Source organism: Malaya genurostris, chromosome 3 (genome assembly GCF_030247185.1).
Source record: "Malaya genurostris strain Urasoe2022 chromosome 3, Malgen_1.1, whole genome shotgun sequence".
Classification (NCBI taxonomy): domain Eukaryota; kingdom Metazoa; phylum Arthropoda; class Insecta; order Diptera; family Culicidae; genus Malaya; species Malaya genurostris.
The window spans coordinates 152221509-152240725 of record NC_080572.1 but is presented as its reverse complement, the minus strand read 5'-3'; the positions used below and the strand labels follow the sequence as shown (position 1 = coordinate 152240725).

At 41.9% G+C, this 19217-nt stretch overlaps 1 protein-coding gene across 1 annotated transcript; it reads right to left on the bottom strand.

The window, feature by feature from the left end:
- Positions 1–12246: 12246 nt before the first annotated feature.
- Positions 12247–18471, bottom strand: LOC131434043 (uncharacterized). Its single transcript, XM_058600677.1, has one exon. The coding sequence runs from the start codon at positions 18469–18471 to the stop codon at positions 12247–12249; it is 6225 nt and encodes a 2074-aa protein (XP_058456660.1).
- Between the last annotated feature and the right edge of the window lie 746 nt (positions 18472–19217).

Below are 19217 nucleotides of genomic sequence, written 5' to 3'. Positions count from 1 at the left end.
CCAGGTCGAAGCCACTGGAATCCCTTAAGGCCCGAGGTAGACCGCCTGAGGTTCCGGTACGGGATGTGTTGGCGAGTCGGGATAGTTTATATATGCTTCTCATATACAAGTGTAATGTTCTATTCCTCGCTCTGAAAGTATAATTTCCACCTACAGGTTCGACACTAACATCCGCCCGATTCTCTCGATCCCCGTCCCTGTCCACCATCTTCATTGGAACTAAGACATTTTGTTCCCAACCCCCTTTTTACCCCGATTTTCACAATATTTACTTCTCCTTCATTCTCTTCCGTCACATGACCAACATTTCGTCGATGACCAGCATGCGGGCCACTAGCCGGGCCTTCGTAGCCTGGGGGTGTTTCCCGCGGACCCACACGGACCGAAGGATATGGCCAACATAGATATTTACCATCACCATCTGGAAGACTTATGCATTATTCAGTTCATCGAGTCGTTAATAAATATTAGAAAATACCCTTGGCATCTTAGAGCTTAAGCAGTGCGCCTAAAATTATAGTATATTATTGAATAAAAAAAACGACACAACACGAAGTATCGAGATCAACTGTACTTGGTTCATTTGGAGAAGGGCCCATGAGTCAACTGAAAACGATAAAATCGTTATTCCATATAACCATGGAATGGCAAAAGTATAAACCGGTACATCGGGATGTCACACAGTGCACGAACTGTTTGAACTACGGCCATGGAGCGAGGAATTGTTACATGAAATATCCCTCCTGGATGGGGCAATAATCAACCACAAGCAAGCAATATAATGCGTTGGTTGTAGTAAATTGGAATGCTTGCTCACTCAGGAGCAAAACTGCTGAATTGTCCGACTTTCTTCAAGAGAAGAATGCCGATATTGCTATTTTAACTGAGGCCCTTATTACACGGTGAAAACCAAGTGAAATGATTGTGACCCTTATTATCGGTATCACTTCATGGTGAAAATCGAGTGAGTGAATTTAGGTTCTTAGCAGGGAAGTCGTTTCTAAGACAAAAGTAATTATTTGGATGAACTTGATGTCATTTTGAACATCACGTCACCAATATTCCGTTGAAAAAATCAGTTTTTTCCACTACAGTGATCACTTCACTATACGTGATACTGAAGTGACATGTAAGTGAGGTGAATGTGAAAGTGGAAGTGAGAACGGTAATAAGGGCCTGAAACTCATCTTAAACCTGAAATTTCTAGGACAACTACCAGATGAGGGGGAGTTGCTATTGATATTGCCATTAAACGATCCATTCAGCACAGGCTTCTGCCTGCCCTTAAATTGCAACTTATACAAACCATCGGAATTGAGATTACAACAACGATGGGACCCATCATCATCATTGCAACGTACTGCCCCAAACAAACCAATCTTCGAGATGGTACTTGTGCATCATTGAAGCGAGATCTGGCTATGCTCACTCGACGACAGAACAAATTCATCATTGCTGCGAACCTGAATGAACGGCATGAGCTGTGAAGAAACAAAAGACAGAATCGAAACGCATTCGTACTTGCCGAAGATTACGAAGCTAGACAGTACAACATCCTCGCTTCGGATCAATCAACGTGGCTTTCCAGATCGGGAGTTCATTTTATATATATTCATCAGCAACATCGCCATAGACAGCTCTCTGGTTGTCTTCAACGAGCTCTCTTCCGACCACTTTCCAGTAATATTGACATTGGGATCTTCACCAGTAACAGTGCCTACTCAACCTTTGAGGAACTATTATCGCACTGACTGGGTCAAATTTCAACAAATCGCCGACCAACTTATCAATATCGATTTGCCACTTGATTCCTTGATGGAAATCGATGCGGCCCTATCTTCCTTTCAGCATTCAATCACAGTCGCTCGTGATAGGACGGTTCCAGTACAACATATGCCGAATTCCTCTCTTCAAATTGACAGTGTCACCAAGAATCTCATCCGACTTCGAAATATCTGCCGCAGGCAGTATCAACGAATTGAAATCCTAGGTAAAAAGACCTCTTATAACAACTTAACTAGGATAATCCAGGAAAGGATAACTGAACTTCGTAACAGGAACTTCCAGCAAAAGCTTCGAGAACCGAAGCCTACTCCTCCTCTGATGTCACCTCAGGACGCAGCTGAAGGGATACCTTTAATCACACCAGTAGAGAAGGCAAATGCGCTAGGCCAGCAGTTTGTGTGTTCTCACAATTTAGGACTCAACATTGTTAGAAAAAGCCGTTGCTGATAGCGTAGCTAAGGTTGACCAATCAGACAGCTTGGTTCCGGAGGAAAGTAGAGTCACTGCAAATGAGCTGATGGCTAGTGTGAAAAAATCCAAAAATATGAAGGCCCCCGGTTTCGACAACACATTCAACATTGAGCTGAAACATTTAAGTATTCGCTCACTTGTTATCTTAGCTCAAATTTTTAACAGGTGCTGGGAGCTTGGCTACTTCCCTTCAATGTGGAAGTTAGCAAAAGTTATCCCAGTTTTTTTTTCCTTCCTTTTCCAAGAGCTATCGGCCCATCAGCTTACTCTCTGCCCTATCCAAGCTGTTTGAAAAGTCAATACAAAGGCGAATTCTTGCTTTCGCAGATTAACAGGATATAATCACTGTAAGAACAGTTTGGGTTCCGGAAAGGAAGATCCACCATCCACCAACTCACAAGGGTTAACAACGTCATCCAGCAAAACAAATCAGTGTCCAAAACGACTACCATGGCAATATTGGATATTGAAAAGGCATTCGATAATGTGTGGCATGATGGCCTGGTGTTTAAACTGCATCGGTATAATTTTCCCATGTATCGTATTAAAATTATCAAAAATTATCTTGCACATAGAGCATTCCAGGTTACTCTGAATAATGCACTTTCAGAAAGATATACTATTCCTGCTGGTGTACCCCAAGGAAGTATCTATACAACATTTTTACATCAGACATCCCACCTCTTCCAGGTGGTGGTGTTCTATCAAAATTTGCTGATGATACTGCCATTCTTTACAAAGGTCATGTCATTAATGCTCTGAAGAATAAACTACAGACAGGTCTGAATATTTTACAAGCTAAAAATTGTGATCAATGCAGCAAAAACTCAGGGGTGAAATCATGTAAGGTGATGAGTGACTATCACATCCTGGTGATGAAGAAGTGATCACCAGAATGTTTGGAATCACCGAAGGTGATCACTTTTACTATCACCATCACCGGTGATTGAGCCAATTTCACTCCATTTATCACCTGTCAAGAAACGTCAATTTTTCAGGAGTATAATATGAATGTGGCGTATACCGTTGATATTAGGAGGAGTAACATATGAAAGTGGCGTGTACCCATATAATATTTTAAATCTAAATTTTTATTCCTATAGTTTTCAATCCTTTTCATTAATTCGAGTCATGTTTATCAATGATGATTTGTTTGGAGCGAAGAGTAACGTTGAAAAAAAAGGCGGGTGGGTAATGTCAGACATAACTGGATGTCGTGAATACGAGCAAACTGGCACGCTCCCATCACTTTTCCGAATATCAGTTAGTTGATTAATTCTATTAGTTGTGCAAGCTTTCCCCTTTTTCACTAATAGAGTTTGAAGCGATGCACCTACATTAAAGTACAGATTAGTTACATTAAACAGCTACTATTCTACAGTTATATATTCCACACTTGAAACAATTCCTATTTAATTTGCCAATATAGGAGACTAGGTACGACAAATTTGTAGTTTACTTATATTGAAGCTATGAAGTACGAAACAATTGGAATGGCCTGGTCTGAAATGTATCGACGATCTTCGGTATGCAAGTAATTTTAATAATAATAATGATAGTAATAATAATAATAATAATAATAAAAATAATAATACAGAATAATCTGTACATATATGTATGTATAAATAAAATACAGATTAACCTGTATATATGGCAACCCTGTATCACATGGCATATTTTCACACGACCCCATACTTGTATAAAGATGAGTTCAACATCATCACATTCGCTTTCGCATTGCCGTTCGTAATTGAATGTGTTAGTGACGGTACAAATCTGTCTTTTTTCCGGTTTTCGGTGCCATCTAACAGCTGACGGTGTCTCGTACGTTCAGAGTAGCTGCTTTAACTTAAATGACGCTATTTCTCACATCACATTTCTTTTTATACCTCTACTGGTAACGGTGTAAGGGGAGGCCCTTCGCAGAATGGGAAACAGTGAGACGATATAAAAGAGAGAGTTAGTATAGCAGCAGCCAGTAATACTGAATTGGCTGTCGAGCTAACAGCATATGTGTAATTTTTACGCAGAAACACGCACACAGGAGGAAGAGTTAAGGGCAAGGCAAAGTCCCACTCGAACCGTGCTGGTCTGCAGTTCCCAGTTGGCAAAATCCATCGTCTGGTCCGAAAAGGAAACTACGCAGAGCGTGTCGGTGCCGGTGCATTGGTCTATCTGACGGCAGTGGTGGAGTACTTGGCTGCCGAAGTGTTGGAATTGGCCGGTAATGCTGTTCGTGACAACAAGAAAACGAAAATCATCCCTAGCCATCTGCAGCTGGCCATCCGTAACGATGAGGAGTTGAAAACCCCGTCCTTTTCAGGACGACCACATCACTGTGATAAAGAAATATTTAGGATTGCTTTAAGTTTAGCCAGTTCTGATACGCCTGGAAAGTAGAATGCGCAAATCAAGTGGAAACATTTGTTCATCTCTTTAATTTGTTCAATATGTTCAACTCTGTTTCACACGGCATATTTGTATACTAGTATAAAGATGTGTCCAAAATCATCACTTTCGCTTTCGCATTGCCGTTCGTAATTGAATGTGTTAGTGACGGTGCAAATTATTTTGGCTTCCATCTTGATGAATCTTTTGGTAGGAAATATTGAGATCTGATATGGTTCTCGTGTGTGTCTTGTTTCAGCAATGGGCCTTGCTGGACTTTTTGGCTGCCTTTCTACCGATTTTCGGTGTCATTGTGTCTCGTGCATTCAGATCGGGAAACAGTGAGACGACAGGTCCTCGATGTTGTTCTCGTGTGTCTTGTTTCGGGAACAGTTGCTCAGCAAATGGTAGGAAAAATGAACCACTCATCTTTTATATGAATGCTCTTGTATAGATTCAGACATCTCGCGTTCTGATTGGCTGGTGCTTTCATGGGTTAAATCAAACAGGTTTTTCAATAGTGTACTATTGAAAAACTTCAATGTTGTTGCAATACACTTTCAAGTTAAAAATTTTCGATTCTATTGGTAGTTAGATTATATAAATCCTTCTACAGATCACTGAGCTATGAGCTTTCAAAATACGAGAAAGGCAAACGCGCCTTATGAATTATCTTCTTTGATACTCGTATATACCAAACATTTCAAAAAAGTTTAATTTTGAACTATTTGAGAATATGGCACAGAACTGAAAATTTTATTATGAAATTGTGATCATATTTCCGATGGCGTGTAGCAAGAATTATTTTGATTCATTAGATATAACATGAGATATTCACGATCAAAAACTTATCACTCTCTCAGAGGGTAAATTTTGAAAAGGCGCCCCATAGTAAAGTAAGTCGTATTCACGACAAAAATCGTCTCGCGAGTATGGCAAACTGCGCACAAACAAATAAAATATTCACTTGTTGGTGTAATTTAATGCCGATTTTTATTTTTCAATGGAAATCAATGTCACAGTCAGTTCTTTGGAATAAATTTGCTAGCTTTGAAATGACACGAATTGTTAGATCTTCTTGATATTTCACAACGGATGGCATTCCTCTCGAATGAGAAAGATCCGTTGAATAATTTTGTGTATAGGTTTCATTCACTTTACGATTATGGTATTTCACAGAGCTTTCAAATGCTAGTTCCATTTTGGATATTTTATCTACCGGTACTACGAATATTCACTATGATTAGCAGCAACTAATTGTCCAAAAATATTGCCTTATTTAGTTCAACTCACAAGAAGAAAATTAAGAACGCAGTTTAAGCTTTTTTACTCGTTCAGTTGAAGGAGACTGATATGTCGCTCATTAAGTCACGGCCATCTAATTCTACTGAAAATGTCAGCATTGATTTTTTATGTTGTTACGTTATGTGCAACAGGAGATGTCTACAGGGTCCGGCACTCGAAGTGTAACCAACTTCAGACCGCTCGCGCAGCTGACGCACGGGCATCAGCTCTCTAGAAATTTGCTAAATGACAGTTCGGAGTTGTATTGTTTACAAGCGCAAGGAAGCATTTTGCCAAAAGTGAACGCGAAAAAAAATCTTGACTTGAGAGAGCGAAGGAGTTGCTTTGTTTAGCCGAAAGCGGTCAATTTCCGAACATTGTATTTTCTGACGAGAAAATTTTTCCAATTGAGCAATTCGTAAACTCTCAAAACGATAGGGTTTACTTGACCGACCGTTCATACGAGAATTTGAGTCATCGATTGGCCATCAGGAGGCAGCACCCGCAACAGATAATGGTTTGGGCCGCTGTAACCGCAGATGGGCGCTCTCCAATCGTTTTCATCGAGCCTGGCGTCAAGGTAAATGCGACATATTATCGGGAAAGTATTCTGGAGGTTGCTTTGAAGCCGTGGGCAGACAAACATTTCGGTGGCAGACCATAGACGTTTCAGCAGGACTCGGCACCGTATCACAAAGCTCGAGTGAACCAAGAATGGCTGAAAAACAACGTTCCGAATTTCATCACGTCCACACAATGGCTCTCGAATTCACCAGATGCGAATCCAATGGATTATTCTCTTTGGGCCATTTTGGAGAGCAAAGTCCGAACTAAAAGATCTCGAGGCACTGAAAAAAGTTATTGTCCGCGAGTGGGCCTAAATACCTGCAAGTCACATTCGGCAACTTGCGATTCGTTTTTTGACCGTCTCAAGGCCATAGTCAAGGCAAAAGGTGGTCATATCGAGCAAAAGTGAATTGATTCTGAATTTTGTATTATTTTTACACACTTTGTACTTTGAATTAAGTAAAAGTAATTTTCCAAACTGAATTTATGGCCTTTTTAATTGGTTACACTTCGAGTGCCAGGCACTGTACATTCATAAACTTATCACTTTTCCAGAAAGCAATTTATCTTTGACTCTACGAATACCCCAATGATATTCCCTCAAATTATAATTACAACATAAATGAATTGATTTAATTGATAAATACTACCGTTCATTCTATGAATTCTTTAAACTATACAAACTAAGTTACTTTTCAATTTGGTATTCAATTTTGAGACAATATCAGTAACAATTTTATTAAAAAATTATCCTCTCCGAGCAATATTGGTAGGTTATGTTTATATCAATGGCTTAAAATTCACCTAACGGACAATAATATATAAGGCCACTTGTCAAAAAATCAAATCACTACTAAAAAGGATAACTAAATTGCTATCACCTCCATTTTGACATGAAGGTGATTAAATCGTGGTGACTATCACCTTACGTAATGCCAACATTTGATAATGATGTTAGCCTTTCAGCAGTGGTGACAGAACTTGGTGATTATCACCTTACATGATTCCAAATTTTCAAAAGTGATAATCACTTGGAGATAATCACCTTACATGATTCCACCCCAGGTCATCTTGTTTCCACATTCAAGATCTCCAAAACTTGTTCCATCAGACGAATACCGAATACGATTCGGTGATGAGGTCATCCAATGGTCCGACGAAGTTATCTATCTAGAACTCAACTTTGACAGACATTTGATATTCAGGTCACATGTTGACAAAATCGTTCAAAAATGCAGCATACTCATTAGGTCTCTATATCCGCTGAATTGTAGAACATCTAAACTGTGCCTAAAGAATCAGATGGCTGTCTATAAGCAAATCATCTACCCCGCAAATGAATACGCATTTCCTGATTGGCGGAGCTGTGCACGAACGCACAAACTTAGGCATCAGCGCATTTAAAGTAAGGTCTTAAAGATGATTCTTTAAAAAGATAAAAAGTGCATTTTTCGATACCACAAAAATCGTTGTGATAACACGTGCTTAAAATTGTTGCAATCCCGGATCCTGTACGCCCTCAAGAGATCCCAAAAATGTTTAATAATAAATTTAAAGAAGTCGACTGTAATAAAATGTTTTACACTGACGGATCATATCTAGACGGGTCCACTGGCTTCGGTATATTCAATGTAAATTTCACCGCTTCCTATAAACTCAGTGATCCAGCTTCAGTTTACGTCGCAGAACTAGCTGCAATTCAGTATACCCTTGAAATCATTGATCACTCTGCCCACAGATCACTACTTCATTGTATCGGACAGTCTCAGTTCCATTGAGGCTCTCCGTTCAGTGAAGCCTGGAAAGCACTCACCGTATTTCCTGGTGAAAATACGGGAACAACTGAGTGCTTTATCTGCAAAATCATACCAGATTACCTTGGCTTGGGTCCCCTCACATTGTTCCATACGGGGCAATAAGAGGGCGGACTCGTTAGCCAAGGTGGGCGCACTAGAAGGTGATATCTATGAAAGACCAATCTGCTTCAATGAATTTTTCAGTTGCTGTCGTCAGAAAACTCTAGCCAGCTGGCTCATGTCTAATCATTATAAGTTCAGCGCGCATCTCCGTCGTGTGGGGCTCGCTGAGAGTGGTGTCTGCGTTTGCGGTGAGGGTTATCATGACATCGAGCATGTTGTTTGGACATGTGTCGAGTATTGTGATGCCAGGTCCCAACTCATAGGTTCCCTTCGGGCCCGGGATATACCACCTTTCGTACCAGTCCGCGACGTCTTGGCAACTCGAAATCTTCCTTATATGACTCTCATCTATAACTTCTTGAAAACTATCAATGCTCAAATTTAGTGCTCTCCCTATCTCTTTCTCGTCTACAGCTCTACCGCACATTTCTTTACGTTGCTGGAAGTATGGCCTGTGTAAAAGATGCTTCGGAGCATGCACCTGCCTTGAACTGACTGAGTTGCTGGAAGCTACCCAAAAACGTCACATCAACGTCAGAGCACACCAACAAAGCATCCCAATCCAGAATAATCTCTTCATTGCTACAAGCTAAAAAACATGAAAATTCAAAATGTGTCTAAAAGATGTATGCCACAAACCAATGATGTATTCAAATTTCAATTCAATACTGTGTAGGTCCCACCCTCCCTATGTCCCCTTACTAACTCTAGGGGAGTATGCCGCCCCGTAATACGGCATCCCTTTCTCTCTCCCTAACAACAAGACAATCGGCCACGTTAAGCTAAAGCAAATGAGCCTAATAAAAATTTTATTTGAAAAAAATACACGTGCTTACAGCAACGAATCTCAAAATTGGCTGCCAAGGTCGAGCTCTGCCTCCCGGACAGTAGCCAGCTCGGACTTAACCTTCCAGGCTTAAACTTCAGAAGGTAAAAATATTGGACTGCAAGCAATTGAGTTCAATAAAAATTGCAGAGGATAATACAAAAACATATTCTCTATCAGGCTCATTTCGGGTGACTTTTACTGGATCTGTTCTTCCTAACTTCATCTTTCTGGACAGAGTGCGCTTACCGGTTCGACTTTTTGTGCCGCGGGTGATGAATTGCACTAACTGCAAGCAGTTGGGCCATACAGCCACCTATTGCGGCAATAAACAGAGATGAATTAAATGTGGGGGGGACCATGTGGATGATTCCTGCGGTAAAAAAACTGAAAATTGTCTTTACTGTGGGGAAAATCCACATGAATTGAGTTCATGCCTCACGTACAAACTGCGCGGGGAAAAATTGAAGCGATCTCTTAAGGAACGTTCCAAGCGCACTTTTGCAGAAATGCTGAAGAACGCCATGCCACCTGTCGAATCGGTAAACCTTTATGATTGTTTGCCTTCTGACGAGATTGATTCCGATGACCCTCAAGAGGGAACATCCTTTGCTATGCCTAGCGGTTCTAGGAAAAGAAAGCCAACCTCATCTTCTAAACTGCCTTGTAAAGGCCCAAGGGTGTCCCCTGCGGGGATCAACAAAGTTACAACACGGGGAAGTGCTTCACAGAAACCGAAGAGAAAGGCTCCTGGTCTGGCAAACTTAAGATCAGACCAAGAATTTCCATCACTTCCTGGTGCAACAAAAACTCTCAGTACCCCCAAAATTCAACTAGAGAATCAATCAAGTGCTGTCCTACTTAAATTCTCTGATATTGTTGACTTTTCAGAACCTTCAATATCACTGATCCTCTTAAAAGTATGATGATGACATTTATGTCAACAGTTAGAACATTTTTGAAGCAGTTGACTGCTACATGGCCCCTCCTTTCAGTGATTGTATCCTTCGATGGCTAACTCATCGAACGGGGTTAAGGATTCAATCACTGTCTTACAGTGGAATTGCAGAAGTATTATCCCGAAAATTGATTCCTTCAAAATTTTAATAAATAGTGTGAAATGTGACGCGTTTGCATTATGTGAAACCTGGTTGACTTCAAATATTTCCCTCAACTTCCACGATTTTAACATTATTCGCTTGGAACGAGATAACACTCTTTAGAACACTGCTCGACGAATGCGTAACCAAAACACGACGAACGAAAGCGAGGAATATTCTAACAGTATGCCCCGATAACTGGATATTCGATTTCGCTAAAAAAGTATGCCCCGATTCTGTTCCGGAACAGATCTCCCGCGTCGCGATATCGAATACAAACGAAACACCGTTTTCGATGGTAGAGCTCTCACTTGTGCTTCTGTCATGTAACAATAAAGCCCCGGGGCTAGACAGAATTAAACTCAACTTGAAAAATCTGCCTGACTCTGCCAAAAGGCGCTTGTTGAATATATTCAACAAGTTTATCTAGGGTTATATTGTACCACATGATTGGAGACAAGTGAGAGTTATCACCATTCAAAAACCTGGGAAACCAGCTTCCGATCACAATTCGTATCGGCCGATTGCTATGCTCTCCTGCATCCGGAAGTTGTTTGAAAAAATGATTCTCTTTCGTTTACACAATTGGGTCGAGACTAATTGCTTGCTTTCAGATACACAATTCGGTTTCCGCAAAGGCAAAGGAACGAACGATTGTCATGCGTTGCTCACAACAGAAATTCAAATGGCATTTGCTCGTAAAGAACAAATGGCATCAGTTTTCATAGACATCAAGGGGGCTTTTGACTCGGTTCCTATAAATATCTTATGTGAGAAGCTGCATCAGCATGGTCATTCACCGATTTTGAATAACTTTTTGTATAATCTATTGTCTGAGAAACACATGTATTTCGCGCATGGTGATTTGTCAACAGTACAATTCAGTTACATGGGTCTTCCTTAGGGCTCATGCTTAAGCCCCCTTTTATACAATTTTTACGTAAATGATATCGATGAATGTATCAACACATCTTGCACGCTAAGACAACTTGCCGACGACAACGTTGTGCCTATCATAGGACCCAAAGCTGCCGATCTCCAAGGACCATTGCAAGATACCCTCGACAACTTGTCGACATGGGCTCTTCAAATGGGTATCGAGTTCTCTACGGAGAAAACTGAGCTGGTTTTATTTTCAAGGAAGCGAGAACCAGCACAATAACAGCTTCAACTAGGGAGTGGAACCATAGCTCAGGTCTTCACATTTAAATATCTCGGGGTCTGGTTCGATTCAAAAGGCACCTGGGGATGTCATATTAGGTATCTGAAACAGAAATGCCAGCAGAGAATCAACTTTCTTTGTAAAATATTTCCGTAGTCCGTTCGACGAGACTCGAACTGCAAATCCATTTATTTATTATTTAGTTCAAATATTTAGTTCACAAGTATGTTTACTTACAATTAGTTTTACTTCTAAAGATAATTCCCCGTCTGATCAACAATTGTACGACCTAGAATCGTCTCCTACAATAGAGATATGCATATAACGTCACGCTCGGGAAATTATCGTCTTACCTTACGAGTGATAAATTTACTATTTTAATCCTACTAATTTCCGCACGCTCTATGGCGTAATCACTGGGCTTAGATTATCGCAAACAGTATTTCCTGAGTAGGGGATATGGTAGGTAAGCATTGTTCTCTATGTATGTAACTATTTACGCACCTGTGAAATACTTAATTCGTCTAGCTATCCCTAACTCGGAACTCGTTACAACATACTAAGAATAAAGAAATCAATTTTCACACGTGTTCAGTATCAAGCTTCTCTCACTTCTCTTCTTCATCAATCATCCAGGTTATAACTATTACCAACTTTGACGTATTGCACCGATATGATACGATGACAGTTCTCTTCGTGGACAAAGGGCTTATCTTGTCATAACACCCCGACCCGTAATACCTATCAAGGATCGGTTTTACTAACATCTACTACGTCAAGCAGAGCTACTTTTATAGCAGGTCGTTGCAGCACTCCACTGTTTGTTTGTACATCAACCTTACGCACCTGACCATCTGAATTCGTATACACTTTAATCACACGTCCACGGAGCCACCCATTCCGCACTGTTTCGTCGACTATAACCACGAGGTCGTCTTCTCGCAAAGGTCTGACCTCGGAGTACCATTTAGTCCTTCGCGCGATGGTTGGAAGATATGATTGTATCCATCGTTTCCAAAATTGGTTGAGTAAATGTTGCATCAATTTCCAGCTAGTTCTTAGCGATACCCCTTCATGAACCGGAGTTCTTTCTGGACTATTTGTTCCACCAGTGTTAATTATCAGAAAGTCATTAGGAGTTAAAACCTTTTGTTCTGGTGAGTCTAATGGCACAGACGTTAGCGGATGAGAGTTCACGATCATTTCAGCCTCGATAAGAAGCGTTGCGAAAGACTCATCTTCTAGCTTATCGCGATGAGACAGTACTTTAAAGGCTTCCTTGACCGAACGAACTTTCCTCTCCCAAACTCCGCCCATATGGGGCGCGGACGGTGGGTTAAAGCTCCATGCAGTTTCAGCACTAACGAATGAAGCAGCTATCGAATGATTGATATTCTTTATCTCTTGCGCCAGCTCTTTAGCGACTCCTCGAAAATTTGTACCGTTATCACTGAAGATATGTCGTGGAGTACCTCTTCTCGAAACGAATCGCCGGATTGCCATTTTGCAAGACTCCGCTGATAAGGAGTGTACCACTTCTAGGTGAACAGCTCTGATGGTTAAGCAGGTGAACAGAGCCACCCAACGCTTTTCATTAGTTCTGCCTCTTTTCACTATTAGCGGTCCAAAATAGTCTATGCCAGTGAATTCGAAGGGACGCACATACGGTTGAACTCTGGCTTGAGGGAGTGGGGCCATCTTAGGTTCACTCGGTTTAGCTCGATATACACGGCACCAAGAGCAGTTTTTCATAACTCGATTGATTAACGATCGCATTTTCGGGATGTAATATTTTTGTTGTAGCTCATTCATAACCGTGCTCTTATTTGCGTGACCGTAACGTTGATGAAGCCGAAGAACAAGTAATTCCGTTACATAACTTTTGTTGGGTAGAATAATTGGATTACGAAAGTCAAAGCAGTAATAGGCGGCTTCTGGATCGATTCGGCTTTCCAATCGGACAATGCCGTCTTCATCTAGGAAGGGCGATAATCTACTCAGCTGACTAGCGTTAGTCAAACGCTTTCGTTGAACTTCCGGTAATGAAGAGTTTGTCTGTAGTATTGCGATTTCTGCTGCATATGCTTCGACTTGCACCATTCGCCATAAACTTTTTTCCGCTGCCATGTAATCTCGTTGTGACAATACCATTTCATGTGTTTTCTTTGGAGTTGTTCCTTTTAAACGACAGTTGTTCAAAAAATGATGCAAATAAGCAAGCTTCTTCAGAATATCTTCCAAACGAGAAAAATTAGAAAACTCTATAAATGGCTGAGTTGGAGTTTCTTGATGTACATGAACGATGCGTAGTTCATCTGTGGGAATCTCTAATTTTATCTTTCTTGGAGGCCATTGTGTCTCTGGTAGATATAAAAGCTCAGGCCCATGGAACCAACTACTCTCTGGGTCGAAACTCGGCCCCGCACCCCACTTCGTGGCTCCGTCAGCAATATTGTCCTTCGTAGGAACCCAACGCCAATCCTCAATATTGGACTCGGCAAGAATTTCCGAGACCCTAAATGCTACGTACGGGCGATATTTTCGTGGGTCGGCTTTGAGCCAGGAAAGCACCGTCGTTGAATCGGTCCAAATAAATCGTTTTTTTATGGGTAAAGTATGATTGTCCACTATTGTTTTGATCAATCGCACACCCAGTACAGCCGCGTTAAGCTCGTTTTTTGGTATCGATTGAGGTCGTAATGGAGTCACTCTTGTTTTAGAGGTAACCAACGCACATCTTGGTGCGCCATCCTCGATAATACGAAAGTAGGCTACAGCACAATATGCTTTCTCACTTGCATCTACGAACATATGCAATTCTAGCGAATCATAACTATATTTTTTGTAACCTGGAAAGTAGCATCGAGGTATTCTTACACGATCTAATTCTGGTGACTTTTTCACCCATCGTTGCCAGTTAACAAAGTCAGCCTCGGTAATGGGTTCATCCCAGTCGATCCCTGATCTCCACACGTCTTGAATAAGAATTTTTCCGTGGATAGTGAAGGTTGAGACTATACCTAGGGGATCAAACAAACTCATTACGACTTGCAGTACTTGTCGCTTGGTGGGGGTTATCTCGCCACTCAGCAAGGGTTGTAAGTCAGGTCGAAACTGAGCAGTAAAAACGAAAACGTCTTCGTTTGGAACCCATATCATTCCCAGGATGCGCTCCACTGAAGTAAGCTTTTCAGCTGTAAACGTTTTCTCGGTTTGGGGTTTTACTTCCCCGACCCGTGCAAGGATTTGTTGCGAATTCGACTGCCAATTCCTGATTTCGAAACCAGCCTTACCGTGTATAACCCGTACTTCCACAGCAAGGTTCACTGCTTGCTCTATTGTGTCTCTACTATCTAAGTAATCGTCGACGTATGTATTCTCAATAATGGCCAGTGCTGCCTCAGGATAACGATCGGCATACTCTAACGCGTTGACATTTTTTACGTACTGCGCTGAGCACGGAGAGCACGAGGCTCCGAAAGTGACTACATCCATTACAAATATCTCGGGAGGGGACGCTGGATCGGTGCGCCACAGAAATCTTTGCGATTGACGGTCTTCTTCCCGAACTAACAGTTGATGAAACATCTGTCGAATGTCGGCTGCTATCGCGAACTGCCTTTGACGAAACCGACAAAGTACTGATAAAAGCGGTTTCAAGAGATCTGGCCCTTTCAAGAGCATGGAGTTCAGCGATACTTCTCCGACTGTTGCGGCGGCGTCCCAAATAATGCGTATCTTGTTCGGTTTTCGTGGATTCCGGACGACTCCTAATGGCAAGTACCATATCTTCCGGGGGTCGGACCCCTGCAGTTCCTTTGCAGTGATTTTATGAGCATAACCTCTCTCTTGATACTCATCGATTAGAGTAGCAACTGATCTCTGTAGTTCTGGATCTAAACGTAACCTACGCTCTAAGCATTTTAATCGTCGCTCAGCCATAGGTAAACTATTTGGAAATTTGAAATTGTCAGTTCTCCAAAGTAGCCCGGTTTCAAATTTACCAGAAGCGGTTCGCCTAGTTGTGCGTTCAAGTATGTTCCTAGCACGACAGTCTTCAGCAGTTTCTGGTACCGTTACTCCGTAGACTCCTATGTCTTCCATGGCAAAGTAGTCCTTCATTAGATCGTTCAATTCGCGATCAGGTGAACAGTTACACACGTGAATCATAAGTCTCTCAGGTTCCCCAGACTCTCGACGCCCACCAAATATAGTCCACCCTAAGCGTGTTTTGATAGCTACCGGCTCGGAGTCACCTCGATCCCGCTTGTTTAGTGGCAGCTTTAGTCGTGCATTGTCCACTCCGATCAATATACCTGGCATCGCTTCTTCATAGCTTTCGATCGGAAGACCTTGCAAAAATGAGTACCGCTGTGAGAGTTTATGAAAATCTAGAGTTTGTTTCGGCAATCCCAGATTATCTACGGTTCGAACATCTTGTAAGGTGTGTACTGCTTTGTTTCCCATACCAGCAATGGTCAGCTTAACTTTCTTCGAGAACGACTCTCTCCTAGTAACACTACCAGTCCATTGCAGGCAAAGACTACTTTCGACGCCTTCTAGGCCCAGTTCATTTGCCAATTTATTCTCCAATAAGGTCAAGTCTGATCCATCGTCCAGAAATGCAAAAGTTTCTACGGATTTGCCTTTGTTGCCAAGTACAACAGGAATAATCTTAAAAAGCGAAGTCATTTTATGGGTGGAATGGGCGGATACAATAGCAGACGGTTCAACTTGGGAAAATTTGTCTATCGATGTAGATGAAAACGCATGTAGTAATTTATGATGTGGTTCTTTGCAATCATTTATGCCACATGGCTGTTTATTTCTACAGGGCCATTTACCATGACGGGACAAGCAACTTTTGCATAAACCGATTTGTTCAACTAAGTTTAGTCTTTCCATAAGGCTGAGTTTGACAAATGTTTCACATTCACGTATGCGGTGATTAGTACGCTGGCAGGCGTGACAAGGTTTCATTTTTTCTCTCTGATAAGTAGCGTTTCTAGGAGATGGTTCTTCCTGTTCATACTTAGATTCGTCGTCAGCTAAGTGAGCGTTAATGAACCCATCTTTATCTTTTCTCGCGCCTCGTTTAACACCTCCTCCTTCTCCACCGCAATCGACCGGTAGATTTACGTGACACGCGGCTGTTTTAATACACGAAACATAATCGCTAAATGCTTTCAATGTAACTTGTGGAACTCGCTGGCTATGAAGTCCCCAATCTAGTCGCAAGCTTGGTGGAAGCTTCCCTACCAACTCTGTCAAGAGCATCGGATTTGAGAGGTGGGAGTGAAGATTGGCTGCTTCAATATACGTCACTAAATTTCTAACCTCTCTCTCAAACGTTACAAGCGTTTCTAACTTATTTACATTCGGAGCGGGGGCACCGCGTATCCTTGTGAGCAAACAATACACTAGCTGTTCTGGTCGTCCACATTCATCCCGAAGAGTGCTGATGATTTCCGGAACAGCTGACGGAAGCGTTAGGATACTTTGAACTTTATCTCGTGCACTTCCCACCAAACTCTTTTGTAATCTTGCCAAATTTTCGTCAGGCTGGATGCCACACATGGCAGTAGTTGACTCGAATGCACTTAGAAACATCGGCCATTCTAAAGGATCACCAGAAAACTTTGGAAGCTCCTTGCTAACTACGTGACGTGCGGCAAGTTGTTGTGGTGTTATAACTCCATCTGAAGGCCATGTAGAACTCGACTGCTGGAGATTTCCATAGGTTGGTTGATTTAATCCAGCGAAAATCGGATTCGGTGGCTCTGCAAACTGCGGCAGTTGAGCGGGAATCGATGGTGCCGAGATAGTAACTTTAGTCCGCTGCGCATCAGGCAATATTCCATACATCTCCGCAGCTATGCCTAGTCCATTAGATCCAGTAAACTGCTGTAGCGTATTTGAGGTAACTACTGGTGCATTTCCACTTACAATAGTATTTAGCCGCGGTTGAACAGCAAACGATGGTTCCGAAGTAGCATTTTTATTCAGCATCGGTTTGAATCCGGTACCGTATATCCCCCCTGCTGGACCCGGTACCTCGGATCTGGTAAGCGGGGGTAGTACGTACGGAGTAACTAACGGTGCAATTCGTGGTAACCCGTTGGCGTAGTACGAAGACCAGGTCACTTCTGGTTGAGCTACACTATAGTTTATTGGTAGATTCGGTCCTACTACGGTCTGTTGAAATAATGCAGGACCGGGAGCGGTGTCGTGGAGTGACAGTTCCGTAGGAAGCGGCATATGTTTCTGTAATCCGTATGGTGTGTCGGGAAGATATACGTGTTTAGGTTTATTTCCACTTGGCAAATTCATCGTGTAGCGTGTTTGATCGTATTGAGTTAAACCTGACGGTCGGCCTACCTGTTCTGTTGCATGCCTCGGTCGTTGAGGTGCCGATATTGGGGCCGTTGTGTAAAGAGATTGTGCGACAAGAGCTGAATTTCCTGGCACGGCTTGCAGGTCAGGAACTGTACCAGCAGAGTGCCCGGGGTTGCATGTATTAGATGTAATTGGCGTTGACATATTCATGTCCGGAAAAGTAACTTCTTCAGACCCCGAGTTTTGATGTTCTACCCAACAACGTACATGTTCAGAGTTATGGCGACTACTGTAGCTTTTCGAATTGTCTTCATTTTCTGCGTCCACCTCAGCTTCAAGTTGATGTTTCTGGGCTAAGTACTCACGGTCCCTTTGAACTTGAAGATCATCCAGTGCCTTCCTTTCTTCTAATTGTTTCAGTCGCAGGCGAGCACTTATGGTTGATCTAACTGACTTTATTGAGTCACAGAAGGTGGAGCAATTATTGCACTTCCAGGATCTATCAGCGACTGATTCGGTGACGTCTGCACAACCAAAGTGCCACCAAGTATTACACTTGTCGCACGCAACCATGTTTTCCACATGGTCTGGCCGGTCACAATTCTTACAATTTGAGGTTAATTGTTGCTGCATTTTTCCCACGGAGTAATGCTATCAGTTGCCGGGGTGCTTATAGCTTGTAATTTTCGAGAATGTAAAATATTTCCGTAGTCCGTTCGACGAGACTCGAACTGCAAATCCATTTATTTATTATTTAGTTCAAATATTTAGTTCACAAGTATGTTTACTTACAATTAGTTTTACTTCTAAAGATAATTCCCCGTCTGATCAACAATTGTACGACCTAGAATCGTCTCCTACAATAGAGATATGCATATAACGTCACGCTCGGGAAATTATCGTCTTACCTTACGAGTGATAAATTTACTATTTTAATCCTACTAATTTCCGCACGCTCTATGGCGTAATCACTGGGCTTAGATTATCGCAAACAGTATTTCCTGAGTAGGGGATATGGTAGGTAAGCATTGTTCTCTATGTATGTAACTATTTACGCACCTGTGAAATACTTAATTCGTCTAGCTATCCCTAACTCGGAACTCGTTACAACATACTAAGAATAAAGAAATCAATTTTCACACGTGTTCAGTATCAAGCTTCTCTCACTTCTCTTCTTCATCAATCATCCAGGTTATAACTATTACCAACTTTGACGTATTGCACCGATATGATACGATGACAGTTCTCTTCGTGGACAAAGGGCTTATCTTGTCATAACATTCTTCGTACAATAACCGGATCATGGTGGGGTGCCCACCCAGGAGACCTGATCAGGTTGTATCAAACAACGATATTGTCCGTGATGGAATACGGATGCT

Bases quoted from the DNA above. Each gene is read 5' to 3' on its own strand.
- LOC131434043 (XM_058600677.1), bottom strand. From the start codon at position 18,471: ATGCAGCAACAATTAACCTCAAATTGTAAGAATTGTGACCGGCCAGAC.